The sequence below is a fragment of the Psittacula echo genome (genome assembly GCF_963264785.1).
Source record: "Psittacula echo genome assembly, chromosome: 13".
Lineage (NCBI taxonomy): Eukaryota > Metazoa > Chordata > Aves > Psittaciformes > Psittacidae > Psittacula > Psittacula echo.
Window position 1 is genome coordinate 10,820,505 of NC_137749.1, and position 19,300 is coordinate 10,839,804.

At 43.2% G+C, this 19,300-nt stretch overlaps 1 protein-coding gene across 3 annotated transcripts; it reads left to right on the top strand.

Moving 5' to 3' along the window:
• Positions 1 to 1,459: 1,459 nt before the first annotated feature.
• PATZ1 (POZ/BTB and AT hook containing zinc finger 1) lies at positions 1,460 to 19,047 on the top strand (the record flags this gene model as incomplete). 3 transcript variants are annotated; one of them, XM_080628521.1, is made up of 6 exons in its annotated part: positions 1,460 to 2,736; positions 5,089 to 5,152; positions 8,426 to 8,497; positions 10,852 to 11,023; positions 16,621 to 16,758; positions 18,629 to 19,047. In XM_080628521.1, 6 exons carry the CDS (start codon positions 1,460 to 1,462, stop codon positions 19,045 to 19,047), a joined length of 2,142 nt encoding a protein of 713 aa, XP_080484647.1. The 3 variants fall into 3 exon arrangements, with proteins under 3 accessions (XP_080484647.1, XP_080484648.1, XP_080484649.1); XM_080628522.1 differs by lacking the exon at positions 8,426 to 8,497; XM_080628523.1 differs by lacking the exons at positions 8,426 to 8,497; positions 16,621 to 16,758.
• Between the last annotated feature and the right edge of the window lie 253 nt (positions 19,048 to 19,300).

Genomic DNA, 19,300 nt, shown 5'->3' on the forward strand with positions numbered 1-19,300 from the left:
TCGATTACAGCGGTGCGGTTTGCAGTGCACAGCCCAGGCCTGGGGCAGGCGAACTCGGGGGAGCGGTAGTCAGCCCCGGGGTACCGGGGGCAGCGCGGGGCTCGGCGGGGCAGCAGCTTCCCCAACATGGAGGCAGCCGGCTGGGGTTGTGCGGTTGCCGGTGCCTCCCACAGCCCCCAGCCCGTGGGTACCATTCCCCAAACTGCTCCCGAGGGGAGGGCATTTTCGCACTGGGAGAATTCCCGCTGTACCCCTGCCCTCCCCCACAATGCCGGCGCCTCGCTCTTTTAGTCAGGCTGAGAGTTGATCCTAGGAAGGGGGGAGGTGGGGGTGAGAAATGCAATGAAAGACCGGGGGGAGGCCGCTCTGCTCCGCAGCCCCTGGCCCCTCTGAGATCGGCTCTTCTCAGGCGCCGCGAGGAGGTGGGGGCCGCTCTGCGCCTCTGCAGCTCCGGGAGGGTTTGCATTGGACGATTTGAGCCTGGGGAGGGGGGGAGGCTGCCTGCAGCCCCCCCCCCCGAGCGGCCCCTCCTCCTCTCTCCACCGGGAGGGGGGCCTGGGGGGCGAGCTGCAGCCCGGATATTTGGGGGAGGGGGCGAGCGCAGCCCCACCGCCCCCCGTGTGCCGCGGGCGGGGGCCTCGCTGCCGGCTCGGTATTGGAGGATCGGTGCTGGGGAAGGGGGAGACTGCAGCCCCCAGCCCCCGCGGGCGGGCGGGGTGGGGGCCGGCCTGCTGGCTCTGGCTGCTCTTGCATTGGCGGATGCGGGGAGGGAGGGGGGCAGGAAGCGGGGGGGCAGGGGGGAGCCCGAGTGGCTGGAGGGGGGGTCTTTATGAATAGGGTGGGGGTCTTCTCGGCCGAAGAAGAGAGGAAAGTTTGCGGCGCCGGTGGTGCGGGTGCAGCGAAGCGGGCGGGGCCCGGACCGGAGCCGGCGGCGGCGGCGCTTGGTCGGGGAGCAGCAGCCGGGGGGCCCCCGCTGGATTTTTGTAGGGGGGGTGGTATCGCCCCCTCCTTCTCCTCCCCCCAGGGGTGAAAGTGCAAGAGGAAGTGCAGCCGCTGCCATCTTTCCTCCGCTCCAAACACACAGGGACGGACGGAGCCGGCAGCCCGGAGCCGCAGCCGCCGGAGCTTCCCCCTCCCTCCCGGCTTCGCTGCAGCCGCGCCGCGCACGCCCCTTCCCGCGGCGGCCTCCGCGGCCGCAGCGCCTCGTGGCGGCCGAGCCCGGGCGGAGCTCGCGCGGCCGCGGCGGCCCCGCGCGGCGCGCGCCCCTCGGCCGCCGGAGCCTTTTGTCTCGCCCCCCCCACCCCCCCTCCCGCACTCCCCTCGCGCTGTGCAGGGAGCGCAGCGCGCGCCGCCGCCGTCGGCCCGGACAGGGGCGGGGAGGAGGAGGAGGCGGTGCGCGCCGCCGGGCGGCCTGAGAGCGCGCGCCCCCTGCGGGCGCCAGCGGGGCGGCGCAGCCCCCATGGAGCGGGTGAGCGAGGCCGCCGCTTGCGGCCCCTCGTCGGGCTGCTACACGTACCAGGTGAGCCGGCACAGCGCCGACATGCTGCACAGCCTCAACCAGCAGCGCAAGAACGGCGGCCGCTTCTGCGACGTGCTCCTGCGAGTGGGCGACGAGAGCTTCCCGGCGCACCGGGCGGTGCTGGCCGCTTGCAGCGAATACTTCGAGTCGGTGTTCAGCGCGCAGCTGGGCGACGGGGCAGGTGGCGGCGGCGCGGAAGGGGGCGCGACGGAGGCAGCGGCGGCCGGCGGTGCGGCGGCCGGCGGGACCCCCGGGGGCGGGCGGGAGCTGGAGATGCACACCATCAGCTCCAAGGTATTCGGAGACATCCTGGACTTCGCCTACACGTCGCGCATCGTGGTGCGGCTGGAGAGCTTCCCAGAGCTCATGACGGCCGCCAAGTTCCTGCTGATGCGCTCTGTGATTGACATCTGCCAGGAGGTCATCAAGCAGTCCAATGTGCAGCTCCTCGTGCCCCCTGCACGCCCCGACATCATGCTTTTCCGTCCGGGGGCTGCTGACCTTGGCTTCCCTCTTGACATGACCAACGGTGCCACTTTGGCACCCAATGGCAATGGCATTGCTGGCATGCCTGAAGATGAGGCCACGCGGGCTGCGCTCACTGCTGCGCAGTCTTCCCTACCTGTTCTGCAGGGTGTGGACCGCCTGCCCATGGTGGCAGGACCTCTGTCCCCACCGCTGCTGGCCTCACCTTTCCAGAATGTTGCTGCTAGTGCCCCTACTTTAAGCACCAAGAGGGGCAGAGGGCGGCCCCGTAAAGCCAATCTCTTGGACTCCATGATGTTTGGTACCCCAGGGGGGCTGCGAGAGGCTGGTATCCTGCCTTGCGGTCTCTGCGGGAAAGTATTTACGGATGCTAATCGTCTTCGTCAGCATGAAGCTCAACATGGGGTGACAAGCTTACAGCTGGGCTACATAGACATCCCACCCCCAAGACTGGGTGAAAATGGTGTCCCTGGTCAGGATGACCCCGATGCTCCTCGAAAAAGAAGCAGGACGAGGAAACAGGTGGCCTGTGAAATCTGTGGCAAGATTTTTCGGGATGTGTACCACCTGAATCGGCACAAGCTGTCTCACTCTGGCGAGAAGCCTTACTCGTGTCCAGTGTGTGGCTTACGGTTCAAGCGGAAAGACAGGATGTCCTATCATGTTCGATCTCACGATGGCTCTGTGGGAAAGCCCTATATCTGCCAGAGCTGTGGAAAAGGCTTTTCCAGGTAAGAGAGTACTTACAAAGATCATACACATGCACGGAGACCTAGGAAGTTGTCTTCTTTATTCCTTGGGAAGCAAGAACAGTTTGTACTTAGGATAGTTTTGACTGTTCCACTTTAAAACGTCTCAAGAAATGAGACTTCCCACATTTCCGCTGGGAGGCTATTCCACAGTCTCTTGAAAGGGTTCAAAAGTAATTAAGACATAGAACTGGGAGTCCGTGTGGCTTCTGGGTAACATTCCCAGCTTTGTCCCAGGCTTGGTGTATGCGTGTCCTTGGGCAAATCAGTTAGTCTCTCCCTCAAATGACTCTTCTGTGAAATGGGTATTGAAGTAATTACCTCCCTCACATAAGTGTCTTGAGACTTCTGATTTGTAGGTAGTTGGAAGGTGCTGTTGAAGTGCAAATATTAATACATCTCAAGATTATTATTTTTCTCGTATCCATTTTAAATTTTCTTTTTCTTAACTTCCCTTCATTTCTCTTAGTTCGTAATGTTTTTTATCACCCAAATGTGAAGGAAGAGGTGAGATTTCAAAGGCTGCAGCATCAAGTATCTTTTATTACATGATCTTTGTGTCCTTTGGGTTTACATCCTTCTGAAGGGGATCCTGTTTCTGCCCTGCAACATACGTAAGATCTGTGCATTTAATGTTGCTGATTTTTTTGTTGTCGCTGTTTGTGGGAGTTAATAAGTAGTTTGATACACGTAGTCGTGTTAGTGGTATCTTATAGTGTGAGTTAATGAATTTGAAACTTCTTTGGAAGTTTGCTGCTCGCTTGGAGAGTAGAAGCAGGGGGGGAGGGGGATGCGTATACTCTGTGTTGCTTTTGTAGCAGCCGCCGCTTTTCTGCTCTAACAGGAGGGAAGGAATCGGAATCCGAAAACAAATCAGAAGGCTACTATGCTCTAAATGTAGGAATTGTGCCCCTGCTAGCCCTCTTTTTGATAGCAGGACTTGCTGTTACTGAAATAAATAAAGACAATGTAGACTCCTTTTTTGTTTTTAAAATCAGCAATAATTAGGGATGCATCTGCACAGGGACTGCAGGTTTAGGGACGTGAAGTTCTAACATGAAAATTTCACCTGTGGCTAGTAGTGAGAGTATTTTTCTCATCATAGCGCTACCTGGGATCATCTGCCAATTTTTACTGGTTTTATTAACACTGGAAGATTTCTGCTGTTGCTGTATAAGAGGGTTTTGTCCACAGATGAAAGTGGAAGATACATGTTGAGTTCTCATTTTTCCCAGTGAGTTAATGTGAACAGGCAGGAATGCTGTCCTAAAAGGAAGCAACAAAAATGTCTATGTTTATAAAATCCAAGTTATGAATGAAAAGAAGAGACTCTTTTAAGTTTCAGTATTCAGCCAACGGCAGTTGGAAGCGGGATGTCTTATTTTAGTAGCCCCTCGTTCGCTCCATGGTGCAGCACGTGAGGTTGCTAGGATTCAGGTACCTACAAGGACCCCAACCAGTCTTTCCGGTTACACGGCTCCAGCCCGCTTGCTGGAGCATCAGGTTTAACAGCCTCCCTGCAAAGTTCAGCCTATCTTCTGTCCGCAGTGTGTGAATTCCATCCCGCGCCCTCCCATTGGCGCAGCTGGGAAGTTGGGGGAGGAGAGGGTGGAGAACTTGTTTCCAAGCAGTTTTGGCTTCATACAATGAAAAGCTTTCTTCCCACTAGGAGAAACTCCCACCAGGAAAATCTGCAGCTATTCAGTCCTCTCTTCTTTAAAGTAGGCTTTACCAATTGTGAAGAATGGTCTGTCTTTTAATTTCAGTAATAATTTGCTCTTCCATTGCACCTTCTAGTTGGGACCTTCAGAGCACTTTATTTGTATTAATGCAGTCTCCCCACCAAGTTGTAAGTTAGGGCAGTAGTTTTTCATCTTGCTGGTGGAAAATGTGTCACAGCAACAGTTTACGGTCAGCCTTTTTGCACTGAGGTGCTTAAAGTTGGCTTCGTACATCCATAGTTGCGACAGAAACCAAAAGGATCTGATTTTCAAATATTCAGCAAGTGTAAATCAGAGTGCCCTGATTGACAAGATCTAAATAGGATTTTGGAAGGGGACATGCAGGCTTGCAAATAGTAGCTTGTATTTCCTGTTTTCTCTGATTGTTCAGTCATCATTTCTCCCTGAGAAAATGCTGCCTTTTTAGCAAGTTGGCGAGGGTACTTGTCAAGATAGTCCCAGTTGTTGGTCATCTGGTTCTTGGAAAGTTAAATATCACCACGTTTGTAATACGTTTGTAATAATCCACTGCTGGGATCTTATTTTTTCATTAAAATTGTAAGTTTACTTTTAGTATTTGTTTTAAGTGTGCTTATGTGTATTTTCTTTCAAGGCCAGACCACTTGAATGGACACATCAAACAGGTGCATACCTCAGAGAGACCTCACAAGTGTCAGGTAGGAGCTGAAGGGGTTTAGACTCATGTATGGATAATCTTTGGCATTGCATTTATGCGTGCAGACAGTTATGAAGTATCAGTAAAAATACCATGTATGTGTGAATTGGGATAAATATGGGTAAATAACTGTGTTCAACAGTGACAGCTGCTTTCCATCCCTCCCGTCCCCCAGCCCCTTGTGTCATCTACAGCTTTGGTCCTCCTGCCTCCCTCCCCTCCTGCCAGATGCTCTTCCCTGCTGCTCTATCCCAGTCTCACCCTGGATCTCTTACCCAGCCACCTTGTACCTGAGCTTAGAGTCAGCGTCACTGCTGATGGCCTCCATGCCCCTTCCTCCTTTTTTTATTTATTGCAGTTGTTGCCAACAGGAGGCTCCAATGCTGAATTCATTTTGGGTTTTTTTAGAATACCTTCAAATAAAATTGGTGAATATCATAACTTGCCAGATTTTTTAATCACGTAGCCTTCAGAACATTGCACTGAGCAAAATTGGAAGCTTTTTGGTTTTATCCCAGGGAAAATGGCATCTCAGTATCCTTTGTAATACAATGTCATAATGTTGTATATAGTTTTTTTCCAGTTACTAAATTATTCATTAGGATTTAAAAGATCAAATTAAAAAAGCTATTTTGTAATACACTTGTAGAGAGATGTAAAAGGTGCCTGGAAGTATTAACTAAAACCAAAGCTGAGAATCGGCTTCCACTGTCATTCACTGCCTTCACATAGTTGTCAGGCAAACTTCTAAAACATTTGCTGGGTAACAGTCTCCCTGCTTGGTCTCTGAAGAAAGATTGATTTATTTATTTAAAGAAAGTTGGAGTAAGATAGTTTTCATTTTCTTTGAAGACAGTGAAGCTTAGAGGATTTTTTGTTTCGTGATATTTTTAACCACACTGTCTGAACCCAGTTATTCAGTCCTACATGACTGCTGCCTCCTGAGCTGCGGGTTTTTTCGCCATACCTTGACACACCTCTCCCACGTTTCCTCCAAATTACGGAAGTTTTGAAACATTTTGCAGCTTTAATAATCCCATGAACATTTTTTTCAGGCATATAGAGCAATCTGAAGGTTTCGGTTGACCTCCATATGATCTGTGGAAGCCCAACACCTTCAAAAATCAGGCCATAAGGACTTCACATTGATTTAACTGCATATCTTCTATAAAGCCTTAGACTGGTTTAAGCTTCTTAAGACGACTTAGGGCTTATAGATTTACATAAATTGGAAAATTCCACTCATAAAACGACTTCATAATTTGGGGATAGCAAGGGGTCTGGGTGGATGAACTGAAGATGAACATGTATTTGTGTGCAAGTATGAAAGTGAATGTTTAGGTCTCAACATAAATAGAAACTAGTCTCTTGCCAGTTGACATCAATGTTACTGAATGAATACAGTTTATAAATAGCATAAATAGACATGTCCTTTGCCAGCTGATGCCTGATAATTTTTTAATAGTTTTCTGACTGATACAAGAATATTAAATATGAGCTCTATAAGTGTGAATCAGAGGATACACTAAGAGCTAGAATGTAAAGAAATACAGAAACTAAGATTGTACAGCCAAACTCAACTCTGTCTCCTGGCACACATAAATTTTATGATAGCAGTTTCTAACATCAGCCTTTCTCATTGTGTGTTGTCTAAAGGACCATAATTCTGCATGCACTGGTCATTCAGTTGAAAGGTGCAGGCTGTAGGTTACCAGCATCAGGACAGAGTTGAGGTGCTCATTTAGGCTTGGTTTGGTTTTGATTTTTGGCTGCTTAACCATGCAAAGTAAATTTTTCCTGAATCTTAAGGTGTAGAAAATCTGTTAAGGAGCTGTTGCATGTCCTTGCAAAAACAATACTTCATGGTATCCTGTCAGATTTAGAAAGTCTTCATAAACGTGCACAGATCTGCTTTGCACGGCACAAACCACAGAAGGGATGCCAACACACTGAAAATTGGTTTCAAATCCAGAAGCTGATGTAAAAATTGATAAAGTTCTTGTGATCATCTCATAACCAGTAATGCTTCTGTTTCATGACGTGTTGTATTTAAACACAGAATCTGGCCACTAAGAAGGAAAATAGCTTCATACTGGAATGTTTCCCCATTTTCCAGTCTCTTTTTTTTTTTTCCCCCATTAATTTTGTTTGGCAAATTAGCTCCCCTTGAGGGCAGCCTGAACAGCATGGAGCATCCTTTTTGAATCTGAGTTCCTGTTGAAAGTGTTATTGTCATGCTTTGTTTATGTTTACTGCAAAAGAGAAGTGCTCAGTAAACAGGAAAGCTTTCCAGAATCCTCTATGGCAATGGCATTCCTGGAAGTTATGCTCTAGTATGATTTAAACAAAATCCACTGGCCATTTACCTGAGCCCTCATTTATCTTTACAGACCAGTGGATACCTCATGTTCTGTCGATGTAGCATCATGATACATTTTGGGCTACCAAAGCCAAAGTATGAAGGTGTCTAGCCAACTTCAGAATGAAACTGTGAGAAGCAGGACAATTGTAAGCTGAACATCACCACAACAGCTCTAGTTTTTAGTGCTCAGCATGTAATCCTACACTCATCCCCCTAAAATAGCAGCTGTGTTTCATGGATCTTTGAAAAACTATCCAAAGTTGCAGCACCTGATGCCAGACAAAGACCTGATTCCAGCTTTTTCACTACTGATAAAATAGACTCAGAATAGGGAGGGCATCCGAAGAACCAAGGCAGCTGAGAAATCCAAGGAGTTGCTTTGGTGTCCAGGCAAGACACCAAATGCCACTTGGGATGTTTTCCCCTGGATTGTTGCACTGGTGATTTATTTAATTGTTCATTTATTTTTAAATTTTTATTTTTTTAATCTGACAGCAGAGTTCTGCATGTAGGAGAAGGGGTAAGTCAGTTTTCTAGCCATAATGGGGTAGCTCAGTTTGCTGACTCACCATGGGAAGGGGTGAAGCTGGGATGTTGGCTTTTGAGTGTGAATGGTATGAAAGTTAGGCTGCAGTTTGGGAGGAAACAGTGATCTCAAAATCTGTGGATGTGAAAGAACAAGGGGAGAAAAAAGAAGTTTGCCTCTTCGCAGGGATAAGAGACAGATTGTTGTTCTGGCAATTTAAAAAGAGAAAAATGCAGGTTAAATTAAAGTACTACTTTTGACAAAGAAAAAATCTATTTATTTAAGTAACCCTAAAATTGGCATCGCAAGTCCAGTGCTTTTCCCATTGATTTCAATGCAGAATGAGTTTCTTCCTGTCCTAATTTCTCTTACTTCCTGCCTATTAGCAGGAAAATGGCAGCCACCATGGAATAAGCTCAGAGACATCCACATCCATAGAAAAGTTGAACCTTCAAGAGGTATTTCTTAAACAATGTTTTTTAAACTTTATATATATATATATTCTTTTTTAATCTATTTATATACCTGTGCAATGTTTGATAGGAAAGCACTGGAGAGTTTTCTTCTATGATTAACAATTAATGATAAATTCTTAGCACTCATTTAGCACTTCACATCTTTTGTAAGATAAAACTTTTTTTTCTCTATACCTTTTATAAGTATTAACTATTTGAATATTAACTTTGGGGTCTTCTTTAAACCTGGTCCTATCTCCCATTGTTATGGTTCAGCTAAACTGGTTCTTGCTTTCTCCACTGGACTTAATTTTTACTTTTTTTTTTAAGCTTCTTCACAGATATATTTATTATGTAGCTTATCCAAAGGTGAACTGTGCACAGCCCAGCAGCAAAGAGATCAAACACAGAAATTATTATATTGCCTTTCCCTAAGCTTTCAACTTGATAAGTTCAGTATGGAACAGATCTCGTTTCACTTCTGGCATCCCTGTGATTTGTCTCTGGTCTGCTTCATCAACTTCATCATTCCCAATGCTTTTGTATAGACGCTTCTTGTGGCTCAGTATTTTTACACTTACTGATGATGGATCTCTTGGCTGTCATTTTTGATTGTCTAGTTACGTATCTTTAGTCAATATCCAACAGATTGATTAGTATCAGTGCTGGAATCCTGCCTGAAATGAGTGTTTACCTCTGAGGACATTTTAGTAAGTGAAAGCTGCACCTGTTTTGCTCAGCGCTGTGTACTGAGATTTCAAATGAAGAGAAATCTTTCATGTTCCAGAATCTGCCTCTTCACTACTTGTAATTTATGAATCTTTGTCTGGTGAGCTTAGTTAAACTGTGTATATTGCAGAAATCCAGTTAATTTTACTGTTGTCTTTTTAAGTTCATTAAGTCCTGATCCTCTGAGGTGCTAAGCCTTGTGCTTGCTGCAGAATAGTTTCAGCTCTATGGGAGTTTACCATACTTAGGCATCTCACAGGATCAAATGAGTGTAAAGCCTCCTGAAACTGATACATACTTTTCAGCTGTCTTCAATGTTGTTTTTTTCATTAAGCTCTTGATAAACTAAATTATATAAAATTATGTGGGTTATGGTCTTCTGTATTATCAATTTCACTTATTTAAAGTTATAATTCTGGAATTTTACTAGGATTGTTACATTAAAGTCTATTGATAAAGTTGTTTAATTACACCCTGATACTTGAAAAGACAGAATATATCCATTCCCAAGTCACTTAATAATCTCATATTACCTCTGAAAGGGTTCTGCTTATAAATCTTAAAACTGTGATTTTTTAATATAAAAGTGATATAAATGAAACACTCCACGCTCTTGAATGTTACACTATTGCCCACTTGCTCTGGTCATTCTAATGTATGTTTGCTTTTGTTTTTCCTCTCATACTTGTGAGCAATGGTTTCAGACTGTATCTTTAATAACTTGTACAGTGTATTGCTGGTGATTTATTTTCCTTCACATGTTAGAGATAGACCAAGCCTTTCAGAGCTGGCAGGCTGTTGTAATGGGCTATATATGTAGTCTGCATGCCTGCCAATTGGTATGATCATAAAACTGGGAGGAAGCCTTCACTCATCTTACCATATGGATTACGCCTGGGAAGTGGGCAAGTAAAAGCAATATTATCTTAATGCCAAATCAAGTTTGTTTCACAGTAGTGAGTGGAATATGATACCTTGATCAGGGGTAAGTTATAAACAGATTATAGGGCCATGCAGTTATTTTAATACCTGCTCAGTTCTGAAGCTTCACTTCTACAATTTGTCTGCACTGCTACGGTGGATACCAGGATGACTCTTTTACTCTCTTTCATCATATCCTCATCCCAGCCAGTTCTCGGATGCTTTGTTTGTACTTCTTCATACTCCAAAGGGATTCTATGTTCTGAAATTAGACTGATCATATCAAAGAAAAAAATTTAGGAAGCTGACAGAAAGGACATTTTGAGTGGTCCAAAGTGTTTGTAATGGCTCAGTGAAATGGCAGAACTTACTGTAAATGGAATGAAGTGGTTTCTGCTGTTTCTTTTGTTAACATTACTTAAAGTTTTAGTGTCTTCAGCCTCAGAGAGGAGCTAAGGCCTTACAGCTCTTAAGTTGATTTAAGTTTTACTGTCTGTAGTATGTTAGAGCTGTTTTCTTGCTTTCTTAATTCTCTCAAGTAGAAACATTACATTTTGTGCAGTGTGTTGGTTGTCTGAATTTTTTATCGTCATTTGTGTGTATGCACAGGATCTAAGGTATTTACTCTAAGGCATACTAAATATGTTCAACAATATCAGTGCTTTTAGCAGAGTTGGTGAGTCACGTAGTTCTCATTATACCTGCAGACTTGTAATGCTTCCTTTGCCACTCGTGACCGACTGCGCTCACACCTAGCATGTCATGAAGACAAAGTTCCATGCCAGGTGTGTGGGAAGTACTTGAGAGCAGCATATATGGCAGATCATTTGAAGAAACATAGTGAAGGACCAAGCAATTTCTGCACAATCTGTAACCGAGGTAATGAGGAAACTACTGTTTTATTTCAGTGGGATGGGGCAGCACTTGAGGGAAGCTGTAAGGCTGCATGAGTCTGTCTGCAACAGGAGGAGGTTATGCCATAGATGTGTACATAGTCTGTTTTTCTGATTGAATAGTTAACCTTGAAACTGATGGAGCTATAGGTCTGGCCTCTGGCCTTTTTACATGGCTGATAGTTCCTGAAGAAATTCAGTCTAAATCTGAACCAAATTGTTTCTAGACAGTTTTAAGAGTTTTATTTGCTAAATACAATAACCTGTACAATAACCATGATACGTTGCCTTGCTGCTATTCACCATACACTTTTTATTTCCTATACCTGGTTAGACATGAGTCCTTGCAATCAGTTAGGAAGAAGAATCTGTAAAATACACACCAATACACATTAAAAATACATTAAAAATCTACATTATCTTATCAGTCTTGCTTACCCTCCTGGTGCAGCAGTAGCATCAAGCTGCTTCTCCCTCTTAACCTAAGAAATTGCTTTGTATTAGTGTACTTTTCTAAACCAAATTTTATAAAGAGCAGTACATATGTGCTATACCTTTGTATGTACAAATACAGCTTTTCACAGAATCATAGAATGTCTCGAGTTGGAAGAGACCATAAATATCGAGTCCAACTCCCTGTTCAACTAAACCATACGGCTGAGAGCTTTTGAAGCTTTTCCGTCTGTTTGTGGTACTCTTCAATTGGAAAGAGTTGTAAATTTAGGCTTTGTGGGCTGTAAGGCAAGCTGGAAAAAGAATTTTGACTCATTATTGTCCCTTTTTTTTTTTTTGAATGATTAATGCACAACTTCAGAATCCATTGTTGGCTCACACAGGCATACATACCTTGTAGGAAGAGGCTGCTGTGGGATCTTGTTTTTTCTGATGAGTCCTTTATTTATGATGTGTGTTCCCTTTTCTAATTTAAGAGAGGTGAAATCTTTTGAGAGAATAAAGCTGTTCTCTATTTATTGTGAGAACTGTACAAGGAGCTTTTTGGATGACTGGGAGTTAGTTGATGAGTAATGAGAGACATTTCCAGTAGTTAAACAGTCTGTTAGGTCCTGAGAGTGTTGTTACGTTTGAGTGGCAAAGGCATCTTGGTTAAAAATCTTCAGATTCTGAAGCTCCGGATTGATGGTATGAAATGAAGCTTGGTTTTCCTTCCAACTGAAGGCCTATCTTGTGAAAAACTGCTTAAGCTTATCCTGATTCTTTTTGTGGTAACAACATGGAAAAGAGGCTATCCAAGATCCAAGCGCTATTCTGCTCTCCTTTAGTTGAACATGGTGCCAAACAGAAACTCAAACGAGTTGGGAGGAATTGTCTTGTTTCCAAGATTCGTGAGATTGAGTTTCAACTGAACTACCACTGGATGTCACTGCAGCTCTTTTGAAATTCAGCCAGCATGACAAAAGACAGCTCTGGCATTCGAACAATGAAATGACTAAATGGTTTATTCACATTTTACAGGTTTAAATGTACAGTGGAGATATAAATAGAGCGTACACTTCTGTGTAGAAGGATAGGGGACCTGCTTTACAGCAAACTTGAAACATCTAGTTTTTTCTTACAGTTTATGTGTCTTGTCAGAATCTAGTCTGCTGGGAATTTCAGTTTACGACAGCACTCAGAAAATTTAATTCATCTACTGAATTATAGTTAAAATGTCTACTCAGTGTTAGAATTCATAGGAAAGGGAAGATACAGACTGGATTTGTCACACAATTATGTTCTGAACTCATGGGTTTATGCTATGAAGTTCGATTATAGATTTATGATCCAAAACAGTACCATTTTTAATCCATAGTGTTCTAGAATCAAATGATAATGTTGGTGTGTTTTAAATAGGTACCTTTTAAATTGTAGAGCCTGGCAAGATGAAGAGAGTGGAAAATTTCTGGGTTAGAAGCATCTATCTGATAGGCATTTGTGCAGTCAGAAGGGACTCAGTGTCCCGCCCCACTGCAGTTGTGCCACAACTGTGGTGCTTGTGCAATGGCATTTTGTGTGATTCTTCCCCCAGCTAACATGCTGGTGTATTTTGTATTATTTCGAACTTCGCTAGTTCTGGATATAGCATTGTCAAGCAAGATGTCAAGCTGCTTGTAGAGAGAATTTTGGATGCTGGCCCACAAAAAAAGTGGATGAAGAGGTGATTGTTACCCAGATGAACATATCCTGGTGTTAAAGAAAGAGCTTAGAACCCCATAGTATATCCCACCAGAAGACTGAAGGCTTTTCTTAATCAAGTGTCTCATTTTTTTTTAAAGGTTTTTAGTGGATTTAGGAGCTGGAAAGCTCAGCACGTGGCTGACAGCAGTAGCCACTGGTTTGTCATGTCATGCGTGTCCCAATTCGCTGATTCCATTTATTCGTTTAATTTACAAAATGGCAGTATAACATCCAAAAATCACCATTGTGATTCGATGCTTTTTCCAAGTTATATTCTCACGTAGGTTCTTTATGCTTAGAATAATTATGAAAGCAATTAAATCCTGTTAAATCAGGGAAGCTGGGCAATGTTGTTGGTTGGTTTTAGTTTTGGTTTTGTTTTGTTGGGGTTTTTTTCCCCTGGGATGTTCTGTTGGGTTTGTTGGGGTTTTCTTTTAAGAACTCATCTAAAATGTGCTTACGAAAACTAATCCCCAATCCTCACTTTTTAAGACAAATTCTCTTTAATCAGTTGAAATAAAAAAGACCCACTCCTGCTTTGTTGTTACATAATCTTCTATAACCATTCTTAGGAACTATATTTGCTTGTGTGGGCTTTTTCAAAGAGCTTCAGAATGACTTTGGCAAGTCTAGAACTGATACTTCATAATCACAGGTGCAACGCTGAAGATTCCTTTTGTGTTTCAGACACACAAACATTGTTTGTTTCACAGAAATGAGTTAGGAGAAGGGTAAATATTCCAATCACAAGTTAGATGGAATTCTTGTTTACAGTAAGATGAATTCTTGTGTATTTCCTGGTGGATACAGAGTTAATTAAAGTTGATCTATTCTGCACATGTTCCAGCTAAATCCAAATTGGAAATTTTGAAAAAGCATCCTGCAGTTACTTCTATAGTCTGTCTCCTTATAGATGTATCTAAGAGATCAAGGGATAGGTCCCATTTATAAAGCAGATCATTTCTTCTGTCTGCATGTTTTTAATGTTGGTTCCTCTGCTATGAAGAAATAATCTGCTCTGCAAAGCTGAGAGGTGTGTATGGGTAAAACAATACATACATTCCTTCTTTGAAAATCACTGCCACTTGATTCTCTGCATTAGCCTGACTTTGTTTTTAAAGAGCTTTTTAAAAGTAAAGGATTATTATTTCTGAATTCCCCATCCTCCCAGGACAGACATTCATAATTAAGGTCTGGGGGAGGGGAAGCCCAGTGCTAAGTGCTTCAGAAAAATAAAATAGGATAAAAACAGAACAAAAAATCTCACTTTAAAGTTTCCTGTTGGCACTCTTACTGCTTTGATGGAAGTTAATGACTCGCATGTTCCTCTGCCAAGTGCATAAAGGGGAGCAAGCACACTTTGCAGGCAGTTTTCATTATAGAAAACAATGTACTCCACAAATACAGTTCTGAGTTCAGAAAAAATACCACATAGGTTTAGGGTTAGGGTTAGGTTAGACTGCAACTTCAGATTTTCCTGTGGCAGTTGTAGTATAGAAGAACACTGAATAGCTGTATGTAGTCCTTTTCTAATGGTTGGCAGTAGGATTTTAATGCATTGCTATGTAGAGGCTCATCTCAGCACGCATGTGGTTATTAGACATGTCTGAAATAAGGGAAGTACATTGTAGCTGGAAGTATCACCATTATATCTCTATATTGTGTCCTTTTCTCTATACCAGTTGAATGCTGGTTCTTTCCATCTCCATGGTGAATTTTTAGTATTTGGAAAAATACATTCTCTTGTGGGCCAGGTTGATTTTCAGTACAGCATTTTGTGTCTGAGAGTAGGTCTTGCATTATCTCAGAGGATAATACCATTACATTGATTCCCTGGATGACATGTGGCCTAAGAGATTCTGCTGTATTGTATTTTGAGTCATACGTTCTTGGTTTCTTCACTTGTGATGTATCTGCTATTCTGTGCATTTATCTTCAACTCGGGAGTGTACAGTAACTCCTGCTCATTCTCAGTAGTCTGCTCTTTTGCCCTTCAGCAGGTTGCTGTGGAGTTCTGTCTTGCTCTGCAGGTCCTGCATAAATAGTTCTTAATTACCTCTGAATACTCTTTGATGCTGGCTTCTAAGAAAAGTCTGGGTAGAGGGATATTCTGTTGGGTTGGCATAGGGAATTCTAGTGTAAAGCCACATTCATTGTTAAGTTCAGCACCTAACAGCTGCTATCAGAAAATCCACCAAAGAGAGCTGTGCCAGTATTGGTTCTGCATTCTTCCTAAGATGTTCTTATACAGCATCAAATATAAATGCAGTTATATCAATAGAAAAATGGCCTTACACTAGGATATCTATCTGTATTTAAAATGAAGCATTGATATGAAACTTCTCTTGCAAGGGCTTGTGCTGTAAATGCTGTATTGGTTTAAAAAAATCTAGGTCCTGGGCTTTCTATATCCAGAAAGGGATAGAGAAATCTGAAACTCTGTCATGGTGAAACTTGTGTTCTAAGGTGTTAAAGAAAAATGTTTCTAATGTGAAAATGCCATAATATTCTGTTCAAAACATAACAGAAAATTAAGAAGGCTGCTGATAGGTGTACCCTGTGTAGGAAGTCTTTGTGCCTCATATATGTGCTCCAAATGCACAAGTACTAATTTAGAAAAGCACATGCACAAATGTAAACCACTGTTTTGTTCAGAAATCAGTTGTTTGAAATCTGTGTTTTTAATTTCAGTGGTTTGGGCTCACAGAGCAGAACTAATAGAAGTATTGACATTTCATTTTAGTTGTATTGGTTTTTTTTAACTGCAGACAAAATATGAGTTGTATTGGGTTTTGAAATTCAGGATGAGCTGAAGGGTGAAAATGTTTTCAAAAGTTGCTGTAGAACAAAACTGTATACCTTAAAATCTCAGTAGTTTTAGCTTTCTGCCTTCTAGGATTCAATTCTTTTCCCTAAGGGGAAGGCACGCTAAATATGAAAGAGGGGTGTTTCTAAGTGGCATCCCTTCAAATCTGAACAGCATAAAATAAACTAATTTGAACAATCTTCCAAAGTATTATCAAATTATGAACAGTATTTAATTAAAATAAAGCAGCACAAAGATGGTGAAGGGACATGGGTGCCTTTTTTGTATCATGTCTCCTCTGCCTTTGTTTTTCCAGAGAGTTTCGTGTTATCTGCTAGGTTTGCTTACATTAGGTTTGTTTCTCAAGGAGGCTGTTCTTTCATCATGACTTCCGAACAGCAAATGAAGTCTAATGAAATGTATTAATTGCCTGATTATGTCTAGGAATCCTACTTGAGCATGTTGTAGGTAACCAGATATCAAGTTAGTATAATGGCAACTTCGTAATAGCGAGTAGGAGCAAGACAAAGATTAAAAGAATGGGGAAGGCAGATGTGTGTCTTTGCTGGTGGCAGGATCTCATCTCCTTTTATCTTGTTTAGGTTTCTCCTCTGCCTCCTACTTAAAGGTCCATGTTAAAACCCACCACGGTGTTCCCCTTCCCCAGGTCTCCAGGCACCAGGAGTCCATCCCGAATGGGGGAGCAGCGTTCCACTGCGTCAGGACCTATGGCATCAAAGGCAAGAGACTCGCTGCTCTGCACCTTGCTGCTCTGTGCAGAACTTTGTGTGTGGGGTGCTGGGCTGGGTGTGAGAAAGGGGAGGGAGGAAAGACAGTGAAAACACTGGAGAGAAGCTTAGGGAGATGCAGAGAAACTGCAGAGCATCACATAGTATTTAATACCTGTCCTTGGACAGCTGATTTCACAAGTCTGGGAGAAGGAGATGCACTTGTAAGAGTACATGAATTTTTGGCAGCTTCTTTGATTTTTAGAGATTGAAAAAGCCACGTTAGTTCATCTTGACCATCTTCCTAGGAGCAGTCAGTATTTGTATGTTGCCTGGGCGGTGCAGATCCTTGATGGTTCCTTAGTACCATTCTGCTTGAGTCTCGTGCCAGTCAATCCACGTATTTGACTTCTGGTGAAGGAAGGGAGAGCTGCAAAATGCAGTTCATAAAGATGCTTGAGAGATGGAAGCAGTATGCATTTTCAGTTTGATGAGGAGCCATGCAGTTACCCGTAGTTACACTTCTTAATGCTGTCGGGGAGGACAGGTAGAGGGTGATAGTACTGTTGCTTTTTTGGTTTGTTTGTTTAACCTGGTTTTAGCTTCTAGAAAAAAGAAATATGGTAGGAATAGCTGAAGAGTAATTAACTTCTGAGTATGTGAAACTGTGTGTTTATGTCGAATAGCTTGCTTTCTGCTTCTTGGTTTGAGCTATCAGTATTCTTGGGGAAGCTGAAACATCAGAAAATTCTTCAAAGCCATGGTTGTCCCAAAAAGTTAGGGGTTTCTTTTTGCCCAGGGTAACACAGCAGGCTGGGTTAAACAAAGTCTGTGCCAGCAGAAAGCTAGTTGTGTGATTTTTCTTTCTGTTGAAGTCCTGATAGAGTTACTACAGAAGCCCTTTGGGTTTGGGTGGTGTCCTGACTTAACAAGAGATTTACTCCAGCTCAGTGATGTATTGATTTCATGCATATCCTGTTTGGTTTGTAATGCCGAGTCCATAGCAAATCTGTCTTTTGGGTTGTGCCAAGTGGTTCTTTGGTCTTTTAGAGTTAATAGTAACTCCAGCTTATTTGTATTCAGAGACTTGTTGAGGAGCATGTCTGGGTTTCCCACGCTCATTCACATGTGCTGAGCAAAAAGCTTGAACAAACTTTCTTGGCATAATGTGAGAGGAGAATGGGGAGCACTCCAAACATACCAATGGCTTTGCCAGGATGTGTATCCAAATGACTTAAAATACTGTCTCTGACCTCCCTCCTGTTTCACACTACAGTATTTTAAGATGGAACCATTTTAGATTATGAAGTTCACTTCTAACAGCATTGCACTTGATTTGTAAAAATCAAAAAGTTCCTCAAGACTAAATGGAATTTCATGCCTTAAATTGCAGTAGCTCACTGCTGTTTTACTGAGTGTTTCCAGGTTTCTTCACATCTTGCTGCAGCCTGTTCTTCATTAGGTTTCTAGGCTCTACCCCAAAGTATCAGCAATATTTCAGAAGTGTGGGAATGAACTGTAGAATTAAAAACTCATCATTAGGTCCATTCTTTTGTAGTGCCTGAGGTGTAAATGTTGCGAGACATCTTTGGGATTCAAAAAAGTGTTACATAAACCAGAGACCCATTATGGTCCCATTCAGTATCATGAAAAGTCCACACTAAAAACCTGGATGTTGCTCTGACAGCAGCTGTGGTTTGTAAAGAAGACCTGTGGTCAAGGGCTCTTGAATGTGAGAGATTGCGATGTTAAGTGTGTATCACTCTGTCATGACAGGCATTAATGAAATCAGGTGGTAACCAATACGATCTATTTTAATGCATGTTAAATATTCCTTTTGGGAGATAAGATTCTGAAAACTTCTCTTTTCTTTTTCCCGTAGAAGGCCAGAAATGTTCACATTCGGACCCGATTGAGAGTTCTGATTCATACGGAGACCTCTCTGACACCAGTGACCTCAAGACTCCTGAGAAACAGAGCACCAATGGGTCCTTCTCGTGTGACATGGCAGTCAGCAAAAACAAAATGGAGACGGAAGGAGAGAAGAAGTACCCTTGCCCTGAGTGCGGCAGCTTTTTCAGATCAAAGTCTTATCTGAACAAACACATACAGAAAGTTCACGTCAGGGCCCTCGGTGGCCCACTTGGGGACCTCGGTCCTGCTTTAGGATCCCCCTTTTCACCCCAACAGAACATGTCTCTCCTGGAGTCATTTGGGTTTCAGATCGTCCAGTCAGCATTTGCATCATCCCTAGTGGATCCAGAGGTCGAACAGCAACCAATGGGGCCAGAGGGGAAATGAGATCAGTTTGATCTTAAAGCAAAGCAGCAGTCTGGCTATAATGATAAGATGCTGTGAATGAAAGATGAAATAATGAAATTTGGTTCTATAGCTGAGAATTTTTTATTCATTTTAGCTTCCCCTTTTATCTCATGCCCTACCCCACCTTTAAACCTTCACTGGGGAGAGGAAGAAAATGCTTCTTAGCTGATAAAATACAGAAGATGGTGACCTTGAACAGAAGACATGACCTAAAACACCAAATGGAGCTTTA